At 39.2% G+C, this 27,323-nt stretch overlaps 1 protein-coding gene and 1 long non-coding RNA gene across 10 annotated transcripts in view; one reads left to right on the top strand and one right to left on the bottom strand.

Annotated features, from left to right (window-relative positions):
- The window catches only part of LOC123982435, a 45,981-nt gene extending 27,424 nt beyond the window's left edge, over window positions 1-18,557 (top strand). The window contains exons 3-5 of one of the 2 annotated variants that reach the window (XR_006827979.1): window positions 13,701-13,794; window positions 15,501-15,731; window positions 18,038-18,557. This is a non-coding gene — a long non-coding RNA (uncharacterized LOC123982435). Of the gene's footprint in view, window positions 1-13,700; window positions 13,795-15,500; window positions 16,179-18,037 lie in introns of those variants that run through there. The other variant, XR_006827978.1, reaches the window with a different exon arrangement.
- ptprea (protein tyrosine phosphatase receptor type Ea) overlaps window positions 6,316-27,323 on the bottom strand; it is a 60,190-nt gene continuing 39,182 nt past the window's right edge. For 2 of the 8 annotated variants that reach the window (XM_046067934.1, XM_046067935.1), the window contains exons 3-22: window positions 18,967-19,044; window positions 18,249-18,345; window positions 17,681-17,754; window positions 16,608-16,652; window positions 15,581-15,717; window positions 14,885-14,975; window positions 14,034-14,110; window positions 13,897-13,933; window positions 13,683-13,780; window positions 12,905-13,024; window positions 12,371-12,534; window positions 11,917-12,052; window positions 11,586-11,735; window positions 11,383-11,476; window positions 11,174-11,250; window positions 10,911-11,045; window positions 10,579-10,704; window positions 9,291-9,442; window positions 8,988-9,123; window positions 6,316-8,140 (exon numbers count right to left, since the gene is read on the bottom strand). In XM_046067934.1, coding sequence (XP_045923890.1) covers window positions 8,066-8,140; window positions 8,988-9,123; window positions 9,291-9,442; window positions 10,579-10,704; window positions 10,911-11,045; window positions 11,174-11,250; window positions 11,383-11,476; window positions 11,586-11,735; window positions 11,917-12,052; window positions 12,371-12,534; window positions 12,905-13,024; window positions 13,683-13,780; window positions 13,897-13,933; window positions 14,034-14,110; window positions 14,885-14,975; window positions 15,581-15,717; window positions 16,608-16,652; window positions 17,681-17,754; window positions 18,249-18,345; window positions 18,967-19,039 — 2,094 coding nt within the window. In that variant the 5' untranslated portion in view covers window positions 19,040-19,044 and the 3' untranslated portion in view covers window positions 6,316-8,065. Of the gene's footprint in view, window positions 8,141-8,987; window positions 9,124-9,290; window positions 9,443-10,578; window positions 10,705-10,910; window positions 11,068-11,173; window positions 11,251-11,382; window positions 11,477-11,585; window positions 11,736-11,916; window positions 12,053-12,370; window positions 12,535-12,904; window positions 13,025-13,682; window positions 13,781-13,896; window positions 13,934-14,033; window positions 14,111-14,884; window positions 14,976-15,580; window positions 15,718-16,607; window positions 16,653-17,680; window positions 17,755-17,922; window positions 18,194-18,248; window positions 18,346-18,966; window positions 19,045-27,323 lie in introns of those variants that run through there. The other 6 variants (XM_046067936.1, XM_046067938.1, XM_046067939.1 and 3 more) reach the window with 6 other exon arrangements.

Raw genomic sequence — 27,323 nt, 5'->3', positions numbered from 1 at the left:
TGCTAGTATTTTAACTGTAGCCAACTTGTGGTGTCCCACAAGGGTTGATTTTAGGGACCTCTACAATTTCACTTTTATACTTCCTTTAGTTATAAGAAGTATAAAATTCAATACCATAATTATATTGACAACTCAGGCCTTTGCATTGTCATCAGAATGCAAAAAAACATATCAAACCTTTGCCAAAACAACAAGACTAGCGTAATTTCTGTGGCCAGCTCCAAAAACATTAACAGCTGAAGCTAAATGCTGGAATGTTTGTTTCAACATGAATAATCATGAATATTATAGCCATTAAAGGGATAGCAATGGCGGTCTTCCAGTCATTTGGTCCATCACTTTGATCTAGAGAAAAATATCTTTGGTGACTATTTGATGGATTTCCATAAAATTTGTTACAGATATCTGTGCCCAGATAATTAATCCCAATGTTTTCACATTACTATTCAGTTAAATATCTCAGCATATACTAGGTGGACTACAACAAAATTTATTGTGATTAACACGGGCACTGTTTTTTGTTTTGTTGTTGAATAGCTCTGATATACCTCCCTGTTGCCATAAATAATCACTAGTGCACCAAATCCACAGCTGAAAATAATTCCCATTTTCTCCTGATTTGAGTAATGCCTACTAAAAACTACAGTGCCCAACTGTTTCAGGAAATATCTTTACTTGAAATATTATTGACATGAATAAGGAAGTTGAAAAGCATTGAAAGATGGACTAATGTATTGTAGTTTTTGGTATTCTCATTAAATTTGTTGACAATAACAAAAATATTAAATATCGGTCAGCTTATCCTTTAAGCAGCATAAAAGTGAGCAGCCTCACATCATCTTCCATCCAGCTATGATTTTATCATATTGGCTTTTTATTGTTCCCTTTCCATCTATGTTTTATAGTTGTAAATTTTGGGGCCAAGCATTTGGTTTATCAGAGCCTTGACTATATTTCCTGAAAAAGAAAGCTTATTACCCTGATGGAATAAAGGAGGAATAGGATAACACATTAACATCCCACTAAGAGCTGTCTGATTGAATTATGGTAAGACTTAAAGGGCCTGTTTTCAGTGTAGCATGATGCTGCGCTGTGAAAGAGAGACAGAGAGAGGAAGAGAGGGTGAGAGAACAACAAGTCATTATCAAGCCAGTGACTTAAGAGATGTGAAGTAGACGACAGACAGGATCTCCGGTTCATTCTTTAGTATGTTAATGGCGAAATCTCCATGTTCTACCCTGTGCCTGTCTCATTTAATCAGCCACAACCACGCTGAGGCAAGAGAAAAGAGTGTGCTAACATGGTCAGGTTGAGATCTTAAAATCCACACTTTTGTAGCATACAAAATTTTAACAATTCTTTATTTTTTATTTTTTTCTTATAACTTTCTGCAGATACAGGGAGTGTTTCAGTTTTCTGTGTGTATACTACACAGCTATTGGACAGCTTGCCATGAAATTTGGTAAATACATTTATGGTTCCAAAGGCATGACTTTGGTGACATCCTGACTTATCCTCCAACACCTCCACAAATTTCACATTAGTGGTTTTTTATGAAATAGTTGTCTCCACAACTATTGAATGGATTGCAATAAAATTTGTTTCACACATTCACGTTTACCACATAATGAATTCAAAAAACGTTGGCAATCCCCTAACTTTTTATCTATCACCATCATCAGGTCAAAATTCCAATTTGTCCAATATTTGACCTGGACCTGCAAAACTAATGACATTCTCATCAGCCTCAGCTGTACTTTGTGTTTAATGCTAATTAGCACAATATTAGCATGCTAACATGCAAAACTAAAATGGTGAACATGGTAAACATTATACCTGTTTAACATCAGCATGTTAGCATTGTCAATGTGGGCATATTTGCATGCTGAATGACATTTAGTTTAAAGCCTCACTGTGCCTATGTATAGCCTCACTGAGCTAGCGTAGCTGTGGACTTTTGGTCCTGTATCAGCAAAAACAAACATCTTTTCTAGCAAGAGCCACAAATGATCTGCTTGAGGAGCACTTCTGTGTCTTGAGGACACACTTCCTGTGTCCCCTGTGTGGCACTACAGAGCACTTGGCGCTATGACTATAACTGAATATTGACATGTAGATGTGTTTGGGGCGGAACTGTTATCAAGGACACAAATTTTGTTAGAGATTTGAGTATGTCCAGTGAAGTAGTGACAACTTCCAGTTTCATTGCGAAGCATGGAACTTCGCTGCCACACCGTTGAAGGAAAACTCACATGCTTTATAACATGACATCATCAATGTATTAAGGGTTTTCTGAAATAGTTTATTATTATAGTAAAGCTAAGCTGCAAGAAGTGCTTCATCACAGCATAGAAGTAGTCACTTCCTGTTGCCAGTAGCTGGTGCTGTGACTATGAGTGAATATTGGCTTGTTGACGTATTCAGGGCAGGACTCTTATAAACCGTGTAAAGTTTGGTGCACATGTGAGCATGTACACTGAAGTTACAACAACTTCCTCTATTACAGACACCACGGCACGGGCACGAAAACTCTCCGTTTGTACAGCTTTTAATCGTCAATGGGTTTAGACTGCACAACACAAATCTGAAGTTGGTCGGACTAAATCCCTAGGAGGAGTTTGTTAAAGTATCATCCCAAAATGACCATAAAATTCTAAATGTCCGACTTCCTGTTGGGTTTAGGGCATCGCTCCAAGAGGCTTTTTGGTAAGTCATTCACTCATTCATGTAGGTGAAACGTGCTGCCGGGGCTGGTTCATTAAAGGTCACTTCCTGTGGCCAGCAGGTGGCGCTATGATTATGGGTGAATGTTGGCATGTACATGTGTTCACGGTGGGACTCTTATTAAACATGTACAATTTGGTACAGATCTGAGCATGTGAGTCAAGTTACAACAACTTCCGGTGTCCTGGCGAAGCGTGGACCTTCGCCGTCACGCCATTAACTGCAAACTCACAAGTTTAACAACATGGCCTTTTTGTGCGTGTTAAGGGTTTTCTGGGACAGTTTTGAAGTTCATATGTCCAACCTGCTCGGAGTAGTACATTACAGCGTAAAATGTGACATTTCCTGTTTCCAGCAGGTGGCGCTATGACTTTGAGTGAATATTGGGATATGGGTGTGTTCAGGGCTGGACAATTATTATACTTACCAAATTTGGTGCAGATGTGAGCATGTATACTGAAGTTATAACAACTTCCTGTTTCATGGCGAATTATCGATTTTTGACGACACACCACGGGCACACTGGTTGACAAGTAATAACCGTTTGAACAACTTTTAATCGTCAATGGGTTTAGACTGCACAGCGAAAATTTGCATTCGATCAGACTAATTCCCTAGGAGGAGTTCGTTAAAGTACAAAGTGTGTAAATCGACAAAAATGACCATTAAATCCAAAATGGATGACTTCCTGTTGGGTGTCGGGCATCGCTCCAAGAGGCTTTTTTGTATGTATGCACATGATACACGTACCACAGAAATTTTGTATACGTAGGTGAAACTTTGTCCGGGAGCTGCTCTGTAGGGGGCGCTAGCAAGCCATTTTTGCCACGCCTATGCAAGAAACCCATGAAATACGAAATTTTTCGCCCCGCCTGAATAATGTACAAAGTTTGGTGAGTTTTTGAGCATGTTTAGGCCTCCAAAATTGAGTTTACTTTGCGAAAGAAAGAAGGAAAGAAAGAAAATCCCTTCAGTTTCAATAGGGACCTCGTGCGTTTCATGCTCGGTCCATAATTATAAAGTGTGTTTGTGGATTGATTCACCTTGAACAAATGTGAATGAAAGGGGAAAAACTCTGGCACACTGTTTTTAGTTAAAACAATGTTTAGCTCTTAACAGCCTTCTTTAAATACATTTTTCCGAATTTCTCAGTACTGTACAAATGTAAAAAATGGATTCCATGTGATAATGCTACGTTTGTAGTCCCAAATAGCCTACTTGATACTTATGCATTTGGGTCTTATTGAACCTTAACCCCTATTCCGTTCAGGAGACAGTGAAATGTGTAATGTTTAGGAAAAAATGACAGAACAAGTGAAAAAAGGCTTTGCTTGAAATACACATACACTGTGTAATGAGAAATTGGTTTACGAAGCCACACATGAAAGCATTTCAGCAGAAGGGTCACAGCGCAGGCCACCCTGCCAATAAAAGGCTCATGTTCCATATTATAAAGAAAATGGAAAGCCTTATGAAAGACAAAATATAATTAGTTAGGGGTCAATAAAAATTAGAGTCAGTTAGGGTTAATACATAATTCATATGACCTCTTCACTCATGCTGACCTTGTTTTGGGCTACAGCCCTCCCCCCTGGAGAGTGTTACCATGACACCGGGTCCCAGAGGAAGTGGAAATTGTCAACAAAGACGCTTTTTGTTACTTGGGTTTTTCTGCAAAATAAGAAACATGATTGTTTGGCAAAAATAGCTCTGTTGTATTCCTCCCTGTTATTGACCAGTGGCAATCACATGGATAAAAGCTTTTTGTAATCACACATTTATATTTGGAAATAGGGGATGCATTTTTTTTGTTCTGTACGTTGCGACACTCTGAAAGAGGAACTTTCTTGCCTGTGTTATAATCATCAATCTGCTTTTGGTGCCTTTAGAACTTAACCAGTTTCTGTAGAAATGTCACATTTAGTGGAAAGCAGTCTTATGTACAGAAGAGATCATTTGGATCTATGTGGATGTGAAACTTTTGATTCCAGCTCAACATGAGTTAACTATTTAACTAACAATTTAATTTTTTTTAGATAGTTAAGAATAGTTCTAAATAAGGAATTATTCTTCAAATATGTAGTAAGAACTCAATTAATTAATAGCAAGCAGAGTAAGATATGTAGGAGCTGTTGTACCATCTATAGAGCAGCTTCAGCATTTGTCTCTGTATGACCTCATAAGTCTGGTGGTCAGCCTAAGGATAGACTGAAACTACCAAATTATGACATACAAAAATTCAGTTGAATTTACTCTTTAATTAAAAGAATTTATTATCTGCATATAGATTGAGATGCACTGCCCCCTGCTGGCGTAACTAGTACTAAGAAAACTGCCTTTAGTCTTAATGTGTTAGGTCACAACCACTGCAACTTTGGCCAACTGCTGATATTAGCTGCAATTTAATGGGGTGAGTGTTGCTGACAGTCTTCAAACTGCAGCTGTGACTTATTTCTAGTTGTTTTCATTGGACAGAATGTAATTGTGCAAACAGGAGTGTTTGAGACAGAAAAAACTAACCTCTGTTACTGTGCATGATTTGAATTAGTTTGAGGTTTTCCTGTTGTTTTTTATTCTAATACAGTCAGTTGTGGGGTTTTCAACCATGTTACCTTTAGTTAGCCATGTTATTGTATTTTCTCTGTTCCTGTTAGTATTTAATACCGTGTTTTCATACTCTTCATACCATGTTTTTTACTGCATACTCTTGCAGTGTACTTACTATGGCTGTCTCCAGCATTGATGAATACACACAACTAGAGAGAGAAACAAAAGAAGCAAATCTACTATACAGCAGTTTTAACTTTGTTTTGAGTCTGAAACAAAATTAAGTTGAACCTAAAGCATAGGTTCACAATCTTTCAAGTCTGCCTTCAAACAATAGTCAGGTTCCCATATGAACATTCAATTCATTATTTAAATAATCGTTGCTCTTGGTCATACTGGCCATTAATGGGCCCTTCATAATACTGCTGCTCTCACTAGTATGTATTGTCAGTTGTGATCTGTATTTGATGCTCTGTTGATGCTTGTATGTTGTTCCTCAAATGTAAGTCGCTTTGGATAAAAGCGTCTGCCAAATGAGTAAATATAATACCAATTACAATCACTGGTTCCAGTTTCTCAAATCTGAGTATTTGCTGGCTTTCTTAGTCCTCTTTGATAGCGAATGGAATATCTTCAGGTTTTGGGCTATTGGTCAGACAAAACAGGACATCCAAAGACGTCAACTTGGGCTCAGACATTTTTTTTGCTATTTTCTGACATTTTGTAGGCCAAATGATCAACCAATTAGGCTAAACCATTGTCAGATTAATTGATACTAAAAAAATTTATTTAAGTTTATTTACAATTAACACGCGCCTTTCTCAATACACTGTTCAGGGTCAGGATATCATTAAATGTGAAAGAGTGTATGCAGTGTGTGGTTTACATGAATCATATCTATAGTTGCAGTGGCTTGAACAGTCCACTGAATGTTTCACCCAAAGTTGAGATTACAGGCTGCGCCACTGTGCAACAGCTTATACAATTTTTTTTTTTTTAAATGCTAGCAAGGACATTGGATGAAAACTCCCACTAACCCCCAAAGCATTTTCAGATGACTTTAATATTGCAACTTGCATTTCAAAGACATTGAGAATCCAAAAAGGGATAGACCACCCACAGACAGAGCAAAGGCAAAGAGCTATAGTCTAAATAGACCCTCCTCAATATTCTCAAAAGGATGGGTATAGACAGAAAAGAAGCCATGGGGAAAATTCTTCTGCTGCACCTCACATCTCCCACAAATAGCACACAAAATATGACCAATCACTTGACAGTTCCTTGCTGATCAGCAACTTTCACAATGCTAGCACTTTGTCATGTAGTATTTACATACAACATCAACAAAATTACACATCTTATTGAGGATTAAAGCAGAGCTAGGTCAAATTATTCCAAATGTTTGGTTTAATGTTGGAGTACCAGATAGATGGGGGTTACTGCCTCAGCCGAAATTCACAGAAAAACTTTCACATTCAGATACTTTCCTATGAATGAATGTACCACACTTTTTCAATGAAGCATTCTGGTTCCTCATGTTGACCCAAGTGAAAAAACCAACGTACAGTATGTATCCCAAAACATACAAAGTAACTGAACACTGATAGTACGGGGTGGTTTGTTTGTTGCTCTGGCATTAAGCAGGCACTGAAGCACCACGTGTGTATTGTGGTTTTTGTCATTACAGGACTCATCTAATGTTACACTTAATACTTTCTTGGGTTAACTATGGACTTGACACATTGTGAAATTTCACTGGCTCTACTGCATTTAGCGACCACACTTAACTTTTTATTTTTTAGGATCGCTGTTCAGCCTTCAACTTAGGGCTGTTCTACTTTTCCATGTCTTAAAAATGTACATATGGCACTGATATCATTTGATCTGTGATACAAACAAAGCAATAAACATACTATTGAATATTGCAGGTTCTTGGCAAAAGGCGTAGCTATATGTGCTTTTTAATGTGCAGTCATTTTAGCAAAATACTTGCTGTCTACAGACAAAAGGCAGACTGTAGTAATGTTACATCCATGTTAAATGCAGTTGCATACCACTTTTTTTGAGGTACAAAACCAATTTAATGGTGTTTCACTAGTCTATGATACGTCTAACTGTGAAACTGCCTGAATCCATATTGGACATCAACCCCTGTGTCGTCACCTGGGCCTCTGTTGCATAACTTAACGTTCTCTGTATTATGGCTGAAGTGATTAATTTTATTTCTGACAATATTTCCATTGGAAAGAGTATCACATTCGTGATGGGCATGTAGCTTGAGGACAATGAAAAAAAAAAGTTTAAATATCGCCTCTAATCTCAGATAGAAGGCATCAATAACTGAAAGAATGTACTGTATGTTTACAATAAAATAAAAACTCTTAACATTCCCATCATGTTCTCCAAACTCAAGAATGGAATGTCATCATCAATACATAAATACATTTACAATAACTACAACTTAAAAATATTACGTGGTCAATCCAAAATAACAGATCAACATTTAAAGTACAGTATTATACAACAAAACTGAAATAGGAGACCAAGTTCGAAACAACACTTCATGACAAAATAATTATCATACATGATGTGAAATATACATTAATAATCTAACTTTTTCATTTACATTTTTCATCCACTGACATACAATATATTACAGCGAGTATGGATTTTCAGTTAATGGTAGGACAAGTGCATAGCAAAATAGATAATTTGACCAAGTTAAAGAAACACATAAAACTGACAAACCAGCTTTAGAAAACAACATTAAAAACCATGTTTAAGGCAAATCTCGTCATTTAAAATTGGCATAGTCTGAGAAAATGTCGACAAAGTCTTGTACCACCCTGTAGCAGAAGTCATATTGTTCCTGTGGAATAAAGAGAGAAACAAAATTAGGATTAGGTGGTAGCCTGTAAAGTCGGTTTCAGTCGAGATAAAGCAGGAAACAGGCTCTTTGGGTTACTTAGGACTAGGGGTGTGCGATACGGACAAAAAATTATATCTACATATTTTCTGGGATTTTATCGATAATGAAAATTAGACGATATTTGGCATCCTTTAAAAATTTGTTTGTAAAAGGTGTGTGTGTGTGTGTGTGGTAGAGGAGGAAGAGATGGAGTGTGTGTTTGTGTGAATGGGTGCACAGTATATTGGCACATGAGTTCTGTCATAGCTGTTGTCTTAGGCGCTTTGATTCTGTCTTCATTGTAGCAGTGTTTGAAATGGAGATTGTTTTGTGTGGGTACCTCGGCTGGTTTAGGCTTGTCGTGGACAGCTGACTCCCGAAGCTTTTCATATTCTTGATATTCTTCTAAAGTAATTAGTTCATGGTTCTTAATGACAACTGATTTTCGACAGAGTTTTCAAAGCCTACCCACCTCCAAGCAAGTGAGGGTGGTTCACGTCTAGCAATTTTATCTAACGATGTAGATTGCGTGGCTGGTGGTGGCTGTTTGTTAACTTCACTATGAATTTTTCTGCAACTATTGCCTATTCTACTCTAGCACATGTGTGCTGCATGCATGACACAGTGACTGAGTGGACAAGGTGTTTTTAATTTTTAATTTTTTTTTTTTTTTTTTTTTTTTTTGCAAAGTAAGTGATGTAGCCTACTTGATACTGTCTACTTGCATATCGCTCAAACAAGCAAGATATTATCGTAGATGATACATATTGCACACCACTACTTAGGACTCACTTCTGTTGATACATACCACCGTTTGGACCATATGAGGCCTCTGCATACGTAAACTCTTCACAGTTTGGAATACGTCCAGCAGGCCTTCTGCCTTGACTCGCTCCAAGATATTGCTCAGTGCAATGAACGTACCTGTTCGCCCTGCACCAGCACTGCAGTGCAAACAAACACAAAGATTCTTAGAAATGAATTCAAGCATGAACCGTGACCTGCAAATACAAAATCTTACTGTTATAAGCTATCAAAAGCAAAATGCTGCCGTAGACACAAATATGACTATGCCAATATATAAAAGTGTAAAAGGGGGATTTGAAGCTACCTGCAGTGTACGACAATGGGATGGTTCCCAGACTGTTGCTGCTGTCTCTGCACGGAGGCGATGATGTCGATCATACCTTTTCCCTCAGCTGGGATGCCGACCTCCGGCCAGCCGTGGAAGTGGAAGTGCCTGATCACCCTCGTCTGCTTGTCCTTTGAGAGGAAATGCAAAGGCAGACAAGAGATCATAATACCTTTCAAATAGGATTTATTAGCAGTATATGAAAGCATAATGGCAGGTGCAATGTCAGTGTAGGTTAAGTGCAGTAGATGAATGGTGAACTGCTACTGCACGAGGCAGCAATGTACTATTGAGCCTCTGACAGGTGATGAGGGTTGAATTTAATGAAATATGAGATGGAAGGCTCCCACTTGAGAATCCTAAACACATCCTACCATATTTCTTTTGGCAGGCAAAATAGTTTTATGTACTCATTTGGGGTTTATGTCTGTTAAGATAGACTATTAGATCCTGTGTAGCTTTACAAAGTCAGATACAAAAATGCTGCAATTTACTACATTCAGGAATAAAGTTTAATTTTCAAATATTCACACATGTTACAAATGTCTCCTCAATACACATTGTCACTGTTCAGTTCCCCTTTAGACTATTAGAGTTAATTTTTAAAACGTTAATTTTTAAAACAGTTTAAGGGTTAAAAAGGTAAAATTATTCAATCACAAAATGCAAAGATTACTGAAAACAAAAAAAAACCAAAACCCTGCAACATGTTTTTTTCATCTTTCCAACTCCATTAATAATTTCATAACTCACTAGGGGGCCCAGACCCTAGTTTGGGAAACACTGGACTAAACTGCCTTGCTGTGTATAAAGTAGTTAAAACCAACTCCATCTCAACCAGCAACCATTTCTCTGTAGAAAAAGTACTTACTTATGATACTTTAAGTCAATGTTTTAATAATGGCAAGATTCAGAATTCAGACCTTTACCTTTAATGGAGGGTTTTTACATTGATGTATCTACGCTTGTACTTGAGTAAGTGGGGAAAAAAATTATAATTGAAAAATTATTCCACCACAGGAAGTCAAAAATAAAAATAATGTTCAAGTGACTCTATTGTGATTTATCATACAATTAATCTTATTGGCTGTTAGTTGCAGTCATACAGTGCCAAAGAATAACTTTATATCCCCTGGCCAAGAACAAAATGCTCTTTAGAATTACATCAAGAGATCCAATAAATGCCTTTTTATCCTGACAGGCAAATGTAATCTGGTGTTACTGCCTCATTAACAGCTGTGTGATAGTGCAAGGTTAATTTGCTTACCGGGACAAAGGTGAGTACCAAGTCTCGTAGACTGAAGGTGTCACACAAAGTGTCTCCCTTCAGCTCTACTCTGTAGTCTCCGTAGGTGACTGAGTCTTCCGTGGGCCAGTATTGGAAACATTTGTCCTGCAAGAACAGAAATAAGTGTTTGTTTACAGCCTTTAAGTTAAATAGAAACTGCAGATTTATATATAAATTGTACATATGACCCTTACATATGCGCCAACATAAAAGTACAGTTTTGTGACAGAAGCAGGAAGTCAGAACAGCTGTAGTGGTTATTGAAGCCATCAATCATAGCTTGCTTTCAGTCATTAGCTATTGCAGCTTACCTGCTCCCTCTCCTGGAGCTCTGTGAGCATGACAATAGAGTGACATTTCCATTCCCACACCATTCTCCAGAAATCCCCTACTGTGTGTAGCAGAGGGCCCTGGGTGGCAATGTAGTAGTCCTTCTGTCTGTAGCCCTGAGTCACAGCAAATCACACACTTCTTCAGCTTTATAGGTCCAGTAATGTGTGTTAATGGCAATACCTATTAACTATTTCAGCTATAAATGCAAGAATGAAAGAAATCAATAATAAAATATGCTTACATCGATAAAAGATGCATTGATGTAATCTGTGAACTCCTGACCTCTTCTCATGGAGAGAATAACTCTGTTGAAGTCATCTGAAATGGGAAGAGAACAGGAAACTCTCAAAACCATTTAGAGTTTCAGGTATACAAACCAAGGTAAACATCTGCCATGAGTTGAACAGGCATCCAATATATTTTTGTTCTGTGGTTTTCCTTCTTTCTTACATGGAATAATTTGCAGAACTCTGTTCTTCTTCATGTTGGCTGGAAGATTCCCCATTCTCATGTTCTCCTTCATTATTCGCATATTGGTCAGTTTCTGGGCAGAAATCAAGTAAGCAAAGTGTTACAAACTTGAAAATGCACAAATCTCTTGCTTTAGATGGTTTTCTGTCAGCAGTTGTGTTAAATACTTGAAGAGGTCTTACCTTAAACTCTTCCTCAAGGCCGACCCGGTCACCATTTGCAAAGGTGTTGTGCAGTTTGTGCAGATGTCCTTCCAGAGATGACACGTCCAACTCCGTGTCCCCATAGAGGTAGTATTCAAGCAGGGCCTGGTAGATGAATGAGTACTGCATCTGAGGTGAGAACACACACAAACAGATGAACACACACTATGCATCGGTAGACTTGAACATTCACAGATGAATGACAGAGATAATTAACACTGATAATTCACACATTAGCTGTCAAGTATTAGTGTACTGTCAGGTGGCTGACATGATAGACAAGTAAGAACTTGTCCTGTCTCAAACTCACATCTGTCTGAACGAGCTGTGAGCGCTGCTCTCGTATCTTAGAGACAAACCCAAACACATCAACTTTCTGCTCTGCGTGCATCATGTCGATCATGGCGTCTATTACGATGAAGGTTCCTGTCCTCCCAACACCAGCGCTGCAGAGACACAAAGCAAACCACAGACTGAATAAACCACAATCCTCAGCTGATGCTTGCATGTTAATGGACAACAGGAGTGAAACAAAGAGACATCTGTGCTTGTAAACACATGTATTGCTATAGTCACTCAAAATTTTTCCAGCCATAGCTCTTTGTTTTCCTGCAGACACACAAAGCGGATATTTATGCCTGAACATATTTATCTCCATAGAAACCAATTGGATAATTAGAACCATTAAAGGCAATTTTCTGTCAAAAGCACGTAGATCCAAGTGGACAACAAAATAATGACCCATTAGTTCAGTGTTCTGGTACCTGCAGTGGACCACAATAGGGCCAGAGAAGGGTGGATTGACCGCCTTGACCTTTTTGAGGAACTTGAGCATGCCGATGGGGGAGAAAGGAACTCCAAAGTCGGGCCAGCTGGTGAAGTGGAGCTGGGTGACTAGTCTGGGGGTTTTGGCGGCATCGCTGGCTTGCTACACAGAGACACAAATGCAGGTAGAAGTTAACAATACCCGCATAGCAAGTTTTAAGACACAACAGACCCGATCATGCCCCAGGACAATCTTTTGACACATCTCTGTTTCAACAGGAACCATTTTCAAAGTAGCAACAGCTTCTACTCATTGATCTGGATACATATTCTGTACCCTAGAGCAATATTTTTTCAGAAGTTATTCTTAGAAATTCTTAGAATTTATAAATGGTCTAGTTGGGAAAAAAAGGAACTGAATTTGACATGATACAACATGCAGAAATGTTTCACAGACGCAATCCATTCTTCTGTTATCATCATTACAATTTCTATGAAGCACAATAACTACATAAGCAATTATTAATACTTACATATTGTACACAGAACTTGCGTATGGTGTAGTCCACGAGGACAGTGAAGTCTTCTACTGCCACCCTCACATTCCCATAGGTCCAACAGCCCTGATCTGGCCAGTACTGGTAACACTTGTCCTGGGGGGAAATTACAGCAATTATTTAATAAATTAAATACCTAAAAAGGAGCTGTTTTTCTGTTACATACTTGAGGACTTTCAAGAGACAAAATGGTTCAAATGCAGAAGTACACATTGTTCAATTTCACAGCCAGTCTATACCGATTAGTGTTGTGAAACCACTCAATATAAAACTGCGCTGGGTGATTATGATACTTCGTTAGGGGACTTATAACACATTATGTAGCCATTGATTTCAACCTGTCCACATGCTGATTTAAATCTTCACCATTTATCTTCTTATTGATCTTTTTAGCCTTTCTCCATTCTCATTGTTTATTGAATGAGCTCTGGTTCACAATAAAGACTATGCAATTATAGCAGAGAATAGAGAAGTCAGAGGGGAGATTACAGGTGTGAAAAATTAAACGCTGTGGTTCCACCTTTGACCATAACCAATGAAATCCCTTTGAAGCACATTTCTTCTTTCTTTTTCTGACGCTCCATTAATCCCTGTAGAGATTCAGAGTCGCAGCAGTGACTTTGCTAGAGAAGAAACCCTGGAGCTCATAGGAATGCGTTATCTTGTTCATGGACACTTCAGCTGGGTAGCTGAGACACATTTAAGAAAAATAAAATGAAACAAAATCTAAAATAAAAGGCTGAAAATCACTCACTTCTTTCCTTTCTTTCAGATTTGTCAGCATGACAACAGTTGCTACTTTCTGCTCCCATATCATCCTCCAGAAATCTGCAACAGTTTCTTCTTTTGGACCTGTAAGCCAAAGGGTCAGTGATTCTTATAATAAGAAATGATTTAGTTAGACATGAAATTAATAATCAAGTCATCAAAATAATTAGTATGTCATTTCCAAGTCCACTGTGTCATACCTTGTGCTGCGATGAATTTGGCCTTTTCTGTGAAACCCTGTCAGAAAAGAATATTAAGTTAGTTAGTGATGACATTTTACAAATGAATGAACGAACCATGCCCAACAGAATGAAAAACAAAAAAAAGCATAACTCACATCGATGTAAGAAGCATTCACATAGTCTGAACAGGGATTTACATCCAACTGAGTCAACACCACCCTGGAATGATCATCTGTTGGTGAAAATTGGAATGTTTAGAAGTGAATGTTTACAGTGAAAAAACAATACAAAGAGTCTGTCACCACACTCTGATTAAACACTAGAGAGGTACCATACAGAGCATTAAAGGAATTGTTTGACTTTAAACAAAATGGAATGTTTACTTCATTTCAAAATGTTGTTTTCTTGCAAAGAGTCATGATTGTATGGTAAAAATGTTGCTACATCCAGCAGTCGGTTAGCTTAACTTAGCATAAAGACTGGAAACAATGGGGATAAGTTATCTTGTCCAAAACTAAAAAACATCCTGGAGCAGCAATCATTGGATTTTGTTACTGTTAGACTTAAAATAGCTAGCTGTGTCCCCTCCATTTCCAGTCTTTATGCTAAGCTAAGCTAATCGACTGCTGACACCATCCGCACATATACTGCAGAGACGTGAGAGTGGTATCATTCTTTTCATCTAACCCTTGGCAAGAAATCCAATTCATGTTTTGTCCAACTCTATTCTTTGAAGGATCAGAATGTATAGGTACTAAAAATTATGTAGTTATTATTATTAATGAGACAGAGATGAGTGATAGGAACTGTAAAAAGGAAGAAGGGTGAGGAAACTCTAAAGGGTGAGGGTTTTCATTGTGAATAAATATGAGCTGTTGGGGGAGGATCTGTATCTGGAAAAAAAAAAAAAAAAGACTCATAAAGACATGTGCGCACAGGCAGGAAACTCGCTCTGGGTGTGAGTCAAAAGAAAACCTAGTTCCTACAGAACATAAAGTACACTCACAGGGAAGAATGTTGGGGTATCTGTTCTTCTCCTTGTTTTCATCCTTGTTGGCCTCCTCGTATGTCCCCTGGGCATTACCACCTGGCAAGGACTACAACATTTTCTTGTTAGATTCTACACAACAGCCCATTTTGGAAAACCGTGTAAGGCATTGCAAGGCACTTCCTCTGCTACCTACAGTAAACAGTCCTCCATTAAAAGCAGAGAACTTCAACTTCCTCTGTCTCTGCTGACAAACTGTCTAAATAAAATCATACATATATGTGTTAAATGAACCATTAGTCATGAGTACTTTGACTCAGATCCTCAATTATCACAAATAGTCAAAAGGGTATTTTTTATGCATGTGGGTGTGTATGTGTACAGTATGTGTCATGGACAATGTCACACATATAGCTCCAGTAGTTTTCCTGAATGAAGAAAACACACAACAGTCTTCTGCCTTCTCATGAACACGCTGTGGGAAAACCCTTTAACTCCAATTTTGGATATTTTATAGGTGGTTTATTTGCCACAGATGAAAACACCAAACACCTCTTACATGTGTACTCATGGAGTATATGTATGCACCACAATGACTTTAACCCCAAATGCCTGATGCCAACACTTCTTCCAGCATTTGTACAGAACACAGAAGACTCTGCCTTATGACCACCTGTTACTCCAACCTCCAGGCTGAGAAGGGGGGATGCTTACATTGTACTCCTCCCTGAAGAGCTTGCCATCATCAGCAGAGCGGAGCCTGTACTCCTCCTCGAGGTGGTCCACTGGGATGGGGAAGTAGGTCTTAGAGGCTGAAGGGGATCTGGGCAGAAGAACCACCGTCTGTTGCTCTGTGTGGAGAACAGTAGGTTTATCAACCCTGCTGGCCTGATATAGTTTAATGTTATGATGGTGTATTATTTGTTGTGTTAAAGAAAATAACTGATTTCACTTAGCAAATTATTGAATTATTAACAAATGACCATTTCAGAGAAAGGAATTATGTAACAGAATTGGGTTTAATTAGACCAGTTGTTCCCACACAGGCCTATCAGATGAACTTCAAGTACCCTGTCACAAAACCACCTGTCTTGTTTCAAATGTTTTTATATAAATTAACTATATAAAAGTGGATATTATTACAATAACGTTTTCATACAACTGTCAGTGTTAAGTGCCTTTGGTGAAGTTTGCATTTTCACTACTACTACTTGGAGTGCTTTTAGCTAACCATTTCAGCTATTTTATTTATTACTTTAGGCTCACTATTAAAACTGATTACTTTAGCTATCTATTTCAGATGTTACAGGTGACTCAATATGTTGATTTAGTTTCCATGTACCTACTGGCATCTGCAGACATACCCTTGGTTGGGAGTCACTGAATTAGACAATAAGCTTATGTAACTATTCTACTCTTTAAAACAGCTTATCAAAGGCCAAAATGATTAGCAAACTGATTTAAAATCTTACGACATACTGATGTGTTTGCCAACACATCTAATATTTTTTAAAAGTAGTGCAAGTATTTACTGATCCCCAAACATCAACAGGAGTTAGAGAACCAAACGACCCCAGGGAGAAGTCACTTACAACACCCTGTAGGCAGGTTTTTGGATGGAAACCTTAAGCACCCGACTAGGCATTTGGTTAGCGCACACAATTTGGAAATTGTAGGTTGAAAAAATACTGAGAGTGTTAGTAATATGAGATTCCTAATACCGCCACCCCGTATACCTGACCTGGTGGTACAGTGGTGTATAATGACTCTGTACTGTATCCAAACTCTAAAAACACAACACATATCAAATCACATACAGCACATACACATAAACACACACACACACGCGCGTAAGTCATAAAGGCAAAACAATACCGTAATTAAAATAGCATTTTGACATCATGTTCATAAGACAGAATGCAGTTACTATGCCCACATGTGACACATCAATTAATATGTTAACAAATATAACAAATTTTAATTTCTATAAAACAGTGTAAGAAGGTGTATGTTTAATAACTTCTTTATACATAAGAACTGCCTTACAATACATCTGAATATATGATGCAATGCTTTCGCAGTAAACTATCAAAGTGAAAATTAAATATAACATCAATCTTATATGAAAAAGCAGACTGTGTGCTATGCTTACAGTCACAGTAATTAGCCGCTCAGCTAATATGTTGATATTTACTCTGTGTTTGTTACAGCTATTTCTGGGTGTAATGTGTGTTTCCCAGCCAAAAATTCCTGGTTAGATACATTCCTATATGCAAGAATACAACCTACTTTGTACAATCCATTGTAATGTCTGATAAGAAAATACTTCCTACAGAACACACTCAAGAAATGTCATTTCCTGTCCAATAGCTGTTAGCGTATTCACACAAAACAGCTTAATTTGAAATTCAATTTAATAATTTAAATTGTTCAGCTCAGTGACTAAATAAATAATAATAAGTAAATGCACTGGTCTTTGCACCAGTGAGGGACTTGCTTTATAAACAGTGTCAAAAAGCTATATAAAGGTGGTGATGATCACTCACAGCTTTGTTCTTCACATTAACCACAGGAAGTATAACACAACCACAATGCAGTGGTGGGACAACCTGCACATTCAGTTACAAACATAAAACTGATGCCTCCTTTCCACCTCCCACTATCTGTATTAACTTCTTTCGTTTTCTTTGCCTCATGTTTCTGCACGTCTCCTCTACATTCTTACTGTGCTTACTTTGAATGCCAGCCTGTCGCTATCACAATCAGCAATCTATCTCTCCGTTTCTTTCAATGTCCAATTTACAACAATGTTACCTTGTTCCTCCAGGATGCCATTTGGTATCTTCTTGTCGACTGTTGTGACGACCGCTTTTCTCTGGTTTTTTAACCTGACAGAAAAAAAATACGGAAAAATAAGAAGAGCAATGGCACAAAAGACAAGATTCACTGAAGCCATGGTAAAATAAGTTCAACCGTATTTTTTAATTAGAGAAAAACAATACATAAGATTTCCCAAATTATCTAGATAGCCATGAACAAAAGCCTATCCATCCTACCATCTGAAGCTGGAGAAGCTATTCTTTCTCATTAGCTGATGCCCTCGAACGACAGTGTTCTAGTTCGAATGTGGTAAAGGTATTCGTTCTTTGCTCTCCTCTGTTGCCTGTGTAGGTCCACTGTCACAGCCTGGCTGCTTGTTCTCTTCTCACTAAGCATGAGAGGGAGTCAGCTAGAAGCACTTCCTGACTGGGCTCCGCCTCAATGACTACAGGAGGAAGTGTTTTTCACCCAGAGCTCTGCCACAGAGCCTGGCTCACAGCCAGTTAGCCAGGCCCTGGACAGGGGTGAGGTGGGTGAGTCCTTGCAGGGGGACAGATTTTACCTGAGGAAGTACCAGGCTATCAGTGCAACGATGAGCAGCAGCAGGGATAGGACCAGCACGGTGGGGAGGATGTGGTGGCTGGGGACTGTAACGTCTTCTGAGGAAGAAGGAGAGGCAGAGCCGGAGTTCAGGGAGCACCGTCAACAAAGAAGCAGGAAGAGAGGCCAAGGCTGACAATATATGTGCATATATCAGAGTGTGCAAATGCTTGGCTGAATTTATGTGTTTGAGCCATGTGTATATTGCATGAACTGATTAAACAAAATCAATACTTGGCACAGCATCACACCTCCCATGTTCTCTTCTGGCCACAGGCCTGATTTAATAACTGGCTTTAGCAATATTTTGTCTGTAGAGATAAGTATCAGCTCATTTTGTCCTGTTGGTATGTCTAACAGAAAATAAAAGGCTCTAAGAATGGAGACTCAGCCAAGTGTCACAGCCACACAGCCAGCTATTAGCAGTGTTTAGAAAGACAGACAATAAGCCGTAAATTACTGTCCAGGGCCGCTGAAGTTCATTGTGATCCAGTAATAACAAGGCTGTAGAAAAGGCTATTATCAAGCAGATGCATGCGCTGAGAAAGATATATAGTAATCATATCTTAGGGAGTGAAGTGATGAATGCAGTGGACAGCAATGGGATTGTGTTGCTATCTCAAATTGTTTAGTGTTCAGTCTCACATGTCATGGTGCATTGCTCTTGTTTTTATTCTTACCTTGTGTATGGTTGCCATTGCCGGTGGAATTGGATGTTGTTGTGGTTGCCACCAAAAACAGAAGTGGGACCATTGTGACTGCAGAAAAACAAAATCAAGACGGATATTAAATTTAGCAGCAGATGTGTCTGCAAAATGAGGATTCATGAAAACATGACCGCTGGATAATATCGCCATTTAGGAAACACAAAAGCCATTGACAGATGTGAGACATATTTCTTTATTCATGACTGTTGCTTTTAGGAATGTGCTCATTTGTGCAAAGTTCATGGAGACACAATGGAACAACACACTCATATCCTGGTCATTCATTAGTCTTGTCATAAAGCTCACAGTGTAATGCCTAACATGGCCACATGGAGGCACAATACTCCAATGTTTGAAAAACAAGGGTGGCCACAATAACATGGCTCCTCACCAAAGCATTGAGAAAATCCAAAGATAATATCCAGGCCAGGGAAAATTACATTTTCAAAAGAAAAAAAGATCACATGTTGGGTTAAGGTTATAGTTACATGAGTGTCAACAAATACCATTATTACAACTATCCCAACTCAACACAAGACCCCTTACTACTCTAATAAGATATATTCTCATGCTTTAATCAGTGCATGATCAGATTAAGCAAAACTAATGTGAGTAAATGCCACTTTGAACTGATAACAGCTGTTTTCCTTCAGCTGTTTCTGTGGCAATGCCATCCTGAAAAATGTCATTTCCAGGATATAGCATGTATAGCAGGGTCTTGGTGTTAGATGTCACAACACAAACAGTCACACATACAACATGCTGACATCGAACTATGAATAAATGGTTTACGTCACGCTAAAATGGACATATCGGATCACTGGGAGCCAAATCTAGAGTCAGGCAGCAAGAGGCTTAACACCTACATCATGCTCTGCTCTTTGCCACCTCCTCCTCCCCTTTGATAACATCAAACCCAACACAAACGCTCGTTCACATGCACACACAGATGAGCTCCGTCCAGAGCCCCTACACACAGTGACGCTCAGCTGAGTGACTGTGATCATTCCTTCATATTCTCCCAGCAGAAGAATGCTGAGGAGGGAGAATAAAGGAGGATCTCTGATCGATCTTTGTGTTTGAGCATTCAGAATGGGTTTTACGTCACATTGATTTAAGTACCTCTTGGTAAGATTTAAAAACCAATAAGCTTTGAGATGTATGCAGTTTTAAAAGGTGGTTTTTTTTTTTCACACAAAAATCTCTCTAAAAGTTGAAATGTGTGTGTGTGTGTGTGTGTGTGTGTGTGTGTGTGTGTGTGTGTGTGTGTGTGTGTGTGTGTACGTGCGGCATGGTGCTTTGCAGCTGCGGCGAAAAGAAAGCCCAGGCCAAGTGCATAGTCAATGAAGACACTGTGTGTTGAATCCTCCACGCTGTGCCGCAGTGTCCTGTAATGTGTCCAGGCAGGACACCGGAGGAATGTGAAGGCAGCAGAGCAGAGACACTGACTGCAGCAAGGAGAGAGGGAGCAGAAGGTCCAGGTCAATAATATTTCCTGGAGCGATTAATAAACCCTGACATGTCCCCCCCCACCCCGCTTCATGGGGAAGACTGATTAGAGAATTCTAATGAGAGAAGAGAGGAGAGGAGGAGCGAGCTACCCCCTTCCCCAGCTCTCCTCCCTCTTTACCCCCCCCCCCTCCCCCTTTAAAGGCTCTCTGTGCAAATGTCACAAGCTTGGATGAGGGGGAGGATATTGAGCCGAGTTAGTACAGTGTGTGAATCCTGAGGGTAGGGCTCTGTGTATATGACTTGAGGTTTTGTGGTGTGGAAGTTCACTCATGGTGCCTTTTGGGACTTTCCACTACGCAAGCTGCATTGAATTTTATTTATGCTCTGTTTGTTTTTTCGTGTGTACGATGGGCTCAACTGGTACACCCAGCAGAGTGCTTTTAGCTTGCCCTAGGGCTGTGTCGTGTGGTAAAGTGTTGCTGTTTTTTGTAAGCATTACTTAGTTCCTGGCTCCCTGTTCCTTCTCCATCACCTGTGGAGAGATGTCACCCTGTCACGTTTTAACTTCCAACACCTGCGTGGCTCAACTACTCCTGGGGGACCACATGCTGTTGCCCCTGCTCTCCAAATTTCCCTATCTTGTCCTAGCAGTGGTCTTGGCCTCTTAAGCATCTCTGAGGAGATCACCAACTTCCTTTTAACCGGCTTTTTGGGGAAAAGCCCCTCACATACCTATAAATAACACTGCTTCCTGTTCCTCAGCGTATCTAATCTTTTTTTCTTTTTTTCCTTCTCACTCAGCAAAACCAGCCTAGACCTCAAGTTTCAAATTAGACTATTAGTATTAGTCATAGCTCAGGTCAGACTCTGGGCAAACAGCTATCATCACATTGTGTGAGCTCTCATCTGTGTATTGTCCTTTTCCGACTTAGCACTCCGCAGCTAGTCACCAACCCTCAGCCATAATGAAAATAGGTCATGGGAGATGTCAGCTCGGGGGAAGTTCTAAGGCGTCCTTCTTTTCCAGTAGGAGACATTTGCAAGTAGCCTTGGGGAAGGGTATTGTCCTGGCCAGCTAGACAGCCAGTAATTTCAGTGGTATGTTTGTCCCGAGTTACCCAGGCATAGAATTTGCTCTGTCTCACATTGGGTCAGTGTCGTCCTTGGCTGCAGAATGGGACGCCTCAGCTGTATTGACAGGAATTGAGCTCCAACACAATTATTCCCAGCTTAAACTGCTGCAGACGTACTCACATGCCATATGTCAGGGGTTGGAAAATAAGTCTGGCTTCCGGCAAATTTTTTTCAAGCCGTTACATGAACATTGTAAAATTAGCCTTTGCCCTTGGATAACCAATTCATGTGCACGTTTAGCTCCGTCGGTAGAGTGCAGGACTCCTGTTGAGGGGATTGTGTGAGCAATCCCAAAATCCAGTGACTTTTTTTTCCTCCCTTGTTAAACAAATTGATAAGCCTATAAGGACATGCACACACTGCTGCCGGCGTTTAATCCGCATTCATTAAGCTATGGATGCTTATTTTCATTTATCTGAGAAAATTCAGGGGAATCCAATCACACATTTACTGTCGGCTTTTTCAGAGGTGTGTCAAGCATGCCAGAGACTCTTTCGAACGTCCTTCAGAACCTTTCAAAGTAAAAGCTCTCAATAAACTCAACATGAAGCATTGCTGCAAAAACTGTTCTCGTACTTTTATCTTGTAGGCACAATCACTTAAGAGGAAGTGACTATATGAGTAATTGTTGTTGTCATGACAAGATATCTATTTCAGCAACAGCCGCTATCAATTTATTTATTTTTTTAGTTTTCTGCAATCAAAGCAATCTGGCCGTGGGACAGATATTATTGCTGGTGGGCCAGTTCTGGCCCGCGGGCCGCCTATTGCTGACCACTGCCATATGTACTCTGAAAGAGTTGTTCATCAGTGTATTTATTCTTCATCTCTTCTCCATACTGGCCGTGAAGCGAGTTCTTCATAATATGATTCTAATGTAAGAAATCAAATATGAAGCTTCAGCAATCTGAGTGAGCCAAATCAAATAGGTATCTTCCAAATTTAGTCTTTTTATTTGGAAATCTCCTTATTGAGTTTCATTGCTGACCTGCAGTAGAGAGATGTAACAAAAAGGTCTAAATGTTTGTACTCACAGTGTATGACACCCTTTTGATTTGGCTCAGATTTCTCAAGCCTCATAAGTTTCAACTGAATTTAAGAAGTATTTTTGCACTGGACGGAGACTGTGGATTTTGTGCCCTATCTCATACATTGGGGATGCGTTAGGAAGGTATCTCTTCATAGATATTTCGTTTAAGATGGGGGAAGAAGTTTGTCGGATGTAGACGGAAATTAAATGGCATCTAAATCGGTAAGTCACCTGTGCTTCCCTTAGAGAAAAAGTCAGCTCACAAAAGAAGAAAATGTATATTATATATTTTTGGTTTCATGATTGCAAAGTCTACGTAGATGGAAAACATGTTTTCATATAACCAATTAAATTGTTTCATAAACTATATTGGCATAAAATAACACCACTGTGTCATAATACACAGATACACTGAGTAAGAGCCAGTCACAGCCTTCTACACAACAGAAGAGCCACAGACTTTGAACGACAAATCATATTAGCTTTCCTACTACTAACAATGTCCTCTATGTGTAGGATGTGTAGAAGTACCTTTTATGACACTGTGGCAAACAGCAATGAGAGCCAAGGACACAGAGTGAATGGGCTGAAAACATAACATAGACTACAGCGATTTTCAACGTGACTGTTTCAAAATCCAACACAATGGGAATATTTAATATCGTTAAACAGATTTTATCCACATCACCCGGCCTGTATAGTGAATATGACTGTTCTGTGTTCATAGAGACCTCCAGTACCTGGTATGCATTGTGTGACTCACAGCTCCGTCTCAACTGATTACAACCTGCCACCTATGAATACCTGCATACCTCACAGCACATAAACAAGAGCATGGACACACTAACATGCACAGACATCAGCATAACAGATTACACAGAAAGGTATTAGAGAATACACGCAGGCCACTACAAGGCCTCTCTTTGCTTCTTTATCTTTGCTCTAAACATGAAAAAGGAATTTTGACTCATGGTGAATCTTGTGTCATTTATAGTCCCAAACCAGGAAGCTGATAAATGTTATTCTCTGACAGCGTTTTGTTATGGAGAATGAGATATCCCTCTCTGTGGACTTGTGTTTTCCTTGCGGTGTGCTCCCTGCTCTGTCATTCTTTCAGTCTGGATTTAAAAACAACAACAACAAAAAAAAAAAAAGCCTGAAGTGACATAATGATACCCCTACAGCTCTTCACTGTTGTCTCACTAATTAGCCCCAGAAACCCCCAACCATCAGAAAGGACAAGCTTGTTACAATTAGAAGATAAGACAGAGAAATTGGCTGTCTTTGCCTCTGACAGGAAACCCGGTGTTCCCTGGCATCGTGTCTTCTCCTAGACAGAGCACTGTCAGTTCCACTGAATGTGGTTTCTCTGGGCACAGAGTCTCTCTGTCTCTTCAAATTTATCAGCTGGGGAATTCAGAAAATGGGTAGTGGGAGTAGGGGAGATGTGACAGGGTGAGCGGGCAGTAGGTACATTGTGTCCTCTGAGCAAAAAGCTGCCCGACTGTTTACCCTTTAGGCCACACATTTTTTTTATAACTGAAACCTGCAAGATGGATTTTTAAAGAAAAAAAACAACCTTATGTATAGCAACCTAAAATCTTCCATGCATTTTCTCACTGCTGTGTTCCAAACATGTTTGCAACCTTCAACCTAAGTGTAAAGATCAGACAGATTATATGTTATGTTTTTTAATGATTAAAAGAATAATCAAGCTTTTGGAAAATAATCTTAGTTGCAAAGAAATAGAGGAGAGATGATCAATACCACTCTCATGTCAGTATATATGAAGCTACAACCAGGAGATGGTTAGCTTATTTTAGTGTTCAGATTGGAAACAGGGCAAAACAGCTAGGCTGGTTCTGTCAGCATGTCTACCCACTGTAAAAAAAATAAATAAAAAGAATAATAAAACTCTGCCTACTAGCACCTCTAAAGCTAACTCATTAACACGTTATGTCTTGTTTAATAGATCTGTAAAAAACGGCAAACTTATAAGTAAGAAGAAATTGGGAAGTGTGGTATCAAATGTTTTTTGCAGCAAGGCCTATTTTATAGATACCTCAGGCTTTACTGCAGTGGTCAGCAATAGACGGCCCGCGGGCAAAAGCTGACCTGCCAGCAATAATATCTGGCCCGTGGCCAGATTAGTTTGATAAAAAAAAAATTTTATTATAGCGGCTGTTGCTTAGATCTCAGTTATGACAGCAAAAGTTACTCACATAGTCACTTCCTCTTAAAAGTGATTGTGCCTACAAAATAAAAGCACAAGAACAGATTTGCAGCAGTACTTTGTCATGTTTAAGTGAGAGCTTTTACTTACTTGACACACCTCTGAAAAAGCCATCAGAAAACGTGAGATCGGAGTCCCCTGAATGAGAAAAGCAGGGATTTCCTCTGCCTTGAGATATTGGGGACACGAAAATAAGTGTTGGTTGATGATCCAATCGCTGTGATGTACACACCCCTGCCCCTGCCCATTGTAATATGTAATACAATCTCTACACAATCAATTTTTTGAAAAAGGAAGAAAAAAATACTAGTTTAGCACATGAGGATTGAACACACGACTCTCCGAACAGGAGTTCTATGCACTACCACCTGAGCTAATCACGCACACAGTAAATGTTGGAATATAAATGGTCAATTGACGATATTCTGGCACATCTAATGACTTGAAAAAAAAATTGGCCCGATGCCAGACTTTTTTGCTGACCCCTGCTCTTCTGTATCAATTGTGACATAAAAACAGTCTCTCTTTTGAGTCCCTCAACTTTACTGAAATGCAATGATAAAATAAGTTTCTGCTTGGGTATCTAATGTGAAGGATATCAACAAACGCACTAAAAGACAACAATAAGTATGGTGTACATTAACCAGATACTGCAGGATGTTTAACAAGTTCATGCTTTCTATTTGGGTAGGCCGTCCTCACATCACCACATCTCTCTGTTTTCTGACTTTGGGGAGCTGCAGAGAGTAAACCTGGGCCGGGTTAGCTATTTAAAGGACAGTGCACTACATTCACAGTCTTCAGTGAGAAAACGACGCTGAGGTGTGTATTACTATATAATTCATGAATGTATTTTCTACACTTAAAATTAAACTGCAGAAGCCAGTCTTCTCCACTTGCAAAACACTGTTCATGATCCATTCCAAAAATTGTTAAAATGTACACGGTGGTAAATGTAGATTTGTTTTAACATGTATAACGTTGTTCTTCCCAATGTGTTCCCATGGTAACCTGACTAGAAGTACTGCCACCAATGTGTCACCTGTAGGATGTTGAACACGTCGGCTTTTTTAAATAGAAAAAACAAAACAAAACAAAACCCAGCATACAGACACACTGAAAGCCTAAAAACCGGATGTCAATCCAGCCTTTTGTCTGAGTTAACAGCCCCTGAAGAACAGTGATGTTTGGTAAAGTATGGGGATGACAGTGTTATACTGGTATAATAGATATATTGACACACTCTGGCACAGTAAATACACTGGTTGTAAGATTCAATTAAGCATGTTTTGGAATTTAGACTATTGTTCATGTTGATGATTTTTCTATTTACAATTTTGAAGTTTATTCAATACTGTATGTAAATGCATTACTTTGTGCTAATAACTAGAATTGAGTTTTCGTTGTGTGTGTATAACAATTAATAACAATAACAAATAACAATTTTAATGAGTAATGTTACAAATTAGCAAGTAATTCCTAAAGAGTAAAAGTAACTTGCCCAACACGGTCTATAACTGAGTCCTATAAGTTCATGAGATTTATAGTGAATTAGCCTACTATGCCAGTCTAGAATTTTAAAATCCTTCCACCAACTTAATTCTCTTTAATGAAGATCAGCAGATACATTAAGATAACAAAAGTATCAGGACCACTTGCTGATTTTGCAGGTTTGCCCACTTACAAGTATCTCACACTAGGCACTATCTATAGCACCATTGTACAGTAACAACTCTACCTCTGCAGCACTGCTCTCGCCAATCTGGGTTCCTCCCCTCCTGCGCTCCAAGCATTGTCATTAATCAATTCCCGACTCATTCCCAGGGCGCCCAGACGCTGTGGCAGTGGTAATGACCTTGGAGACCCGCTGGCTGCGCTCTGCAGCGTCAGCCCTCCACGTCTATGGGAACAAATGTAGCATCTCCCACGGAGATCTCAGCTGAATGTGTGAGAAAATGCATATGTGCTTATGAATGCTGGTGTTATGTTTGCATACAGGAGAGAAACACTTACTGAATAAAAGAACAAAGAGAAAACAATGTTAACGAATGCGGGGGGAAAAAAAGCTGTGGTTGGTTGTCAGGTTCAGGCCATAACATCCTGTTGACTGAGATATGGCGGCTACTGTGTCTGACCCTAAAAGCACTGCCATTAGAGCAGTCCTCACTGGAAATAAGAGCTTTTAGCTGCTGCATTAGTTAAGAATAACATGGTACTAGATGAGAAGCGATTATTGATAATCCTCTTAAAAACATTCCAGCCATAACTAACATTTGAGAGCAGCTCTCATTTAACATAATGTCTTCAGCATTTAGAAGCTACTGTCACATCCTGGTGAGAAATGGAAACCAGGAGCGTAACTGCTAGTAAATATTTACTCCAGTCTGTCATCTGTACTAGCAAACACCACATCTAAGCTTATACTTGGTCGGCTTGTTTGAGTGTCATTTAGTCCGTGTGTTAACGTGGTCACAGACAGTC

The sequence above is a fragment of the Micropterus dolomieu genome, linkage group LG14 (assembly GCF_021292245.1).
Source record: "Micropterus dolomieu isolate WLL.071019.BEF.003 ecotype Adirondacks linkage group LG14, ASM2129224v1, whole genome shotgun sequence".
In the NCBI taxonomy this organism is placed as follows: Eukaryota; Metazoa; Chordata; class Actinopteri; order Centrarchiformes; family Centrarchidae; genus Micropterus; species Micropterus dolomieu.
Note: the sequence above shows the minus strand (reverse complement) of the source record. Positions and strands in the feature narration are given on the sequence as shown.